The sequence below is a fragment of the Gymnoscopelus microlampas genome (assembly GCF_963454915.1).
Source record: "Gymnoscopelus microlampas genome assembly, chromosome: 6".
NCBI classification, from domain to species: domain Eukaryota; kingdom Metazoa; phylum Chordata; class Actinopteri; order Myctophiformes; family Myctophidae; genus Gymnoscopelus; species Gymnoscopelus microlampas.
Genome location: NC_139943.1, coordinates 44,562,972 through 44,567,971, shown reverse-complemented (window position 1 = coordinate 44,567,971; position 5,000 = coordinate 44,562,972). Strand labels below are relative to the sequence as shown.

Here is a 5,000-nt window from a genome sequence, read left to right as displayed (position 1 = left end):
GAAAACCGAGCTAGATATGGGGGGTCTCCCCCTGACATGGATTGATGGGCTGATTATTAATACATACAGTACGTCCATAAACACACACACACACACACACACACACACACACACACACACACACACACACACACACATGCACACGCGCACGCACACACAGAGTGAGCCCTCGAAAGCTAACCGCAGAAGGATAGATGACCATGTGATAGCTGTTTGACGGAGGAAGTGACCTCTCCTATGTTTATTTAACATGCCTACATATGTGGAGTGTTATTCTATAGAGACAGGGAGGGAACAGGACAGAACGAGAGAGGGGGGGGGTAAAAGAGAGAGCAATGGTGTTTTCTCTTTTAGGGGAGCCAGTCATAGAGTGAGCTGGCCCGTTGCTGGGTTACAGGTGTGTGTTTGAGTGAGGATGTGTAAATGTGGGAGACAGCCTCTCTCTTATATCTTATTTAAAAATGCCTGCCTACTACTACAGCACTATCAGCAGTACCAGTAGTAATGGTGCTAGAGCTGTAGTAGTATACCGGTACTATAATAGTAGTATTGATGGGTACCAGCGGTAGTACTAGCGGTTGCATTCAGTGTATATAAGGAGGCCTTGTGTCCGCTCCCACTGTAGGGCGTCTGTGACCAGGAGGACGTTTGGCCACAGTGGCATCGCCGTACACACCTGGTACGCCTGCCCTGCGCTCATCAAGTCCATCTGGGCCATGGCCATCAGCCAGCACCAGTTCTACCTGGACCGCAAGCAGAGCAAGGTCAGTCCCGCTGGACATTCACATTCACACACATGAACCCACTTTTAGGCAATATATCAATGTTATGTTGATATAGTGATTTGTGATAGGAGAATACATATGGGTCTGGGATTGTGGATATCGTGATATGACATAAGTGTTGTCTTTTCCGGGTTTTATTTACTTAAGCCCTATTACTTGGTTTTAATTACTTTTTAAGCCCTATTGTATACTTTCAGAAAGTTTCTAAAATCTTCATAAATAGCTAAAATCTAAATCTACAAGCTCACAATGTGGTGTGTTGTGAGCTTTAGATTGGCTAGTAATATGATCATCACAATACAATATTGTCATGACCATATCGGTGGTATTTGGTAAATTTGGTATTTTGTCTGTATCGTCCAACCCTACTCACTCACACACACATAGATTAGCTGAAAACACTGTTTACATGCTGGGGAAGAATTCAGTTTCAATGGATTGCTTTGTTGTTCTATTTCAGATGACCAGAGTCCATAGATAGTAGTTATGGTCTCCTACTGACAAGAATCTACTGTAATTGTGGCTGCACAAATGTACCCACCACTACATTATACTAAGGCTCTGGCCTTAGTATAATGTTGTTTTAAATTAAACTGACCAGGTGTGTTCCTCTCCTTCCAGTCTAAGATCCACGCGGCTCGGAGTCTGAGCGAGATCGCCATCGACCTGACGGAGACAGGAACTCTGAAGACCTCCAAGCTGGCCAACATGGGCAGTAAGGGCAAGATCATCAGCGGCAGCAGTGGTAGTCTGCTCTCCTCAGGTCAGCGTGAGTGTGTGTGTGTATATATGGGGGCACATGTGTGTCTTTTTGCACATGTGTGCTGAAATCTAGACAGACAGAAACAGCTGCTTTTGGACAGAGGGCATTGATTCTGAGAGGAATGTTTTGCAAATATGCACGCACGCACGCACGCACACACGCACACACACACACACACACACACACACACACACACACACACACACACACACACACACACACACACACACACACACACACACACACACACACACACACACACACACACACACACAGAAGCACACAGAACCCCTCCCAGTCTTATTTCTGTATGTATAGAACAGGACCCCCACCCACCCTCCTTGTCATCCCTTGCCCATCCTCGTGGGGCCCCCTGCCTCTAAATTTAGTGTGTGTGGGAAATGAGAGGGGCAGCGGCATTGGAACTGGTGAGTGGACAGGGCAGAACAATGAGTCCGTCTGTGTAGGAGGAGGTAATGAGGTTGCAGAAAGAACAAGAGAGAGAGAGAGAGAGAGAGAGAGAGAGAGAGAGAGAGAGAGAGAGGGATGAAGGTTTATATGTGAGTCAAGAGGGGAGAGGAAAAAAGTATTTAGCACTCCCCTTTAACCCAGCATGGCTTTCATATGTGACCCTGCTGGACAAGCTGGTAACAACAGAAGAAATAGTAGGTTGCTGTAGCGTCTATAATGTTGCACACCAAAATCCTGAGGGCCCTATTTAGACGATCTATGGCGCACGGTCCAAAACGCATGCCGTGAAATGCGTCAGGATGTGTCCGCCTCAATTTCGGTGCTTAGACGGTGCATTATCTGGGAACAGTGCTGGCGCAAAGGGGTGATATTAAGCCTCGGAATTAGTCATGGGTGTGTTTTGGGCACGACATAATTTAGACCAATGTGTCCCATTCCTTTTAAGAGCTAGGTGCGCTTGAACCTTGGTGCATTTGTTATTAAAAATGACAGACTGGAGGAGACGCCAACCATTTTCTGCTAAGAAAAAGTGTGTGTGCGACCATCAAGCAGTATTAATAATGTGATATAGCCGAATGATTTGAGGAGACGGTGGAAACTGGCATTTTGGGCATGCAAGGAATCACACCTTCCTCCAGTAATGTCTCCTCATTTGTCTAAGACACATCCGTGATATCTTGACTTCAACTTAAATAGCACTCGCTCATTCCCAGTTATATTAAAACCACCAATTAAAGCATGACAGAGACACAGTGGTCTGTGTGTCCCGTGCATCCTTGTGTCAGAGCACTATGGATATTAATGACTTTTAACTTCTGCCCATTGAGGAGAGACAGATAAAGAAAGCGATGCAATGGTTTCGAGACATTCTTACAGGTTGAGAGGTATTAGAATATATTCTGTAAAATAGTGTAATTAATTGAAATAAATGCATCTATTTTCTTACCCTTTCTTTCTCCCCTCCCTCTCTCCTCACTGCCCGTCTCCGTGTAAAAGAACACGCATTTACCCAGTGCAACATATTGATAATCTGGCCCATATCAGTATTTTTGAACCTTTTTGAGTGTGGAGTCCCTCAGAAATGTCATCTACCATGTTGAACATGAGTGTTATTGTGTTGAAATTGGATGAATTTTAATTACTACTTTGGAGCTGGTTGGAGGTCGTAATGACGACCACCTACATTGAGGCTGTTCTACCTAGGGTGAAAAGGGAAGTACCTGGTCCCGAAAGCGACTAGAGTCAAGTTAGTACCATGCAGAGGAAAAGCGCCATGATCTAACACCATCCCCCTTCCTCCGGGAATGACAGGGCTAGACATGCAGAACACTTTATCAGGACTAACAGGCAAGTGTGTTGTACGTTGTGCCATGCATGAATGTAGGGTCAGCTATTTAAAGTGCAGCCCAGACTGACACCTTGGTAAATCAATTACAGTCCCTAGGAAGCCAGCATCCTTGTCCAGTGCTAATGTCTTCCCATGCTTGCTCGCTCGCTCTCTCTATTTCCCTACACATGACTCCCTCCACACAGTATATCTATCCTCTTCCCTCTCTGGCTTCACAAATTCCTCTCTTTTTTGCTTTGTAATAGACCAAATTGAAATGTCATAGGTTCGAGAGCTGGCTGGTGCCCCTGCATTGCACTGTATGTCTTTAACTTCTCTCTCTCCAGTGGGCTACCCCAACAATGCAAATAGGTAATTTAAAGGAGTGGTTCACCCCAAAAATTATTTATTTTCTATCAATTACACACCGCCTTGAATTCATGGATATTGTTTAGTTTTTGTCGCATTCCTGAGCCAATAATTTGAGTCAGTAGGAGATCTTGGGGTCTGTAATGCTACAGACTGTAATGCTACAGACTGTAATGCTACAGACTGTAATGCTACAGAGTCTTTGAGTCTCCGCCGGTCATCAAGTATTAGCTTGGGATTTTTTTTGATGAACTACTCCTTTAAGTAGCATTGAATGAAACGCACTGCTGATCTTACCATGCCCATCCACAGAGAAAACATAAATTGCCAAAGACAAGTGTCTCTGTGAGTCTGTGTCACGTCGCTGTTTACTGGCTCTCTGGTATGTTGCCAGCCATGACACCTTGCTGACTGTACTGTTAAGTCCACTCTGGTCGATAGCAGTGACATGTCAAAGGGTGCTGTGATGTCACATTCGTGTGCCCTCGTCTCTGTGGCAGATCTCTCATATCTCTGTGAGTCTGTTTCCACCCTGACAGCCATACATAGATCTTTAGACAAAGGATTAATAAGGTGCAGCTTTGGTTTAAGAAATATTGGAGTTGTGTCAAGGACATTTTCACATGAGGAAAGATTTTGGGTAAGGCTTCGGGAGGTGACCTAGGATATTCAAATGTCGCACACAAAATGAATATTGGATAGATATTAATGTCAGCCAACTTGTGAAATACTCAATCAATCTAATCGATACTGAATAATATACTTACTATTACCTTACTTTGGTGATTAACTTTATTTTCCATATTTTGTCCTACTAAATATAACTGTAATGCACAGGTTCCAAATTTGTGTTTTTTCATTCGAAGGAGTGAAATTAATGTTTGACATTGCTACATGACCTGGCACTTTGTAACATTGTATTAACGTTTAGTTACTACACAGGTGAATTAAAACAGAAGTATGCATAGTGCTGTTATTGGCAGCCACGTGTCCCTTTGACCATAAAGTTGACATAAGACATAATAATACTTTCACTCTCCAAATCTTTAAAATAGAATCCAGAGTTTATTCTGCACGTAGTCATATGTTCATCTTTTCCCATGTTATGCTTCTGTGTTTGGCCACAGTGTAAACTATGAGGGGTCGACCGGAGAGACAGGGAGTGTGTGTGTGTGTGTGTGTGTGTGTGTGTGTGTGTGTGTGTGTGTGTGTGTGTGTGTGTGTGTGTGTGTGTGTGTGTGTGCGTGTGTTGAACAACAGGGCATGGTAACAAAACAGACTGGCA

The 5,000-nt window shown here is 44.0% G+C and overlaps 1 protein-coding gene across 10 annotated transcripts in view; it reads left to right on the top strand.

The window, feature by feature from the left end:
• The window catches only part of frmd4a (FERM domain containing 4A), a 102,571-nt gene that overhangs the window by 81,781 nt on the left and 15,790 nt on the right, over positions 1-5,000 (top strand). For 6 of the 10 annotated variants that reach the window (XM_084059011.1, XM_084059008.1, XM_084059010.1 and 3 more), the window contains exons 13-14: positions 623-764; positions 1,407-1,554. In XM_084059011.1, the coding sequence (XP_083915137.1) occupies positions 623-764; positions 1,407-1,554 (290 nt within the window). The remainder of the gene's footprint in view (positions 1-622; positions 765-1,406; positions 1,555-5,000) is intronic. The other 4 variants (XM_084059009.1, XM_084059006.1, XM_084059004.1 and 1 more) reach the window with 3 other exon arrangements.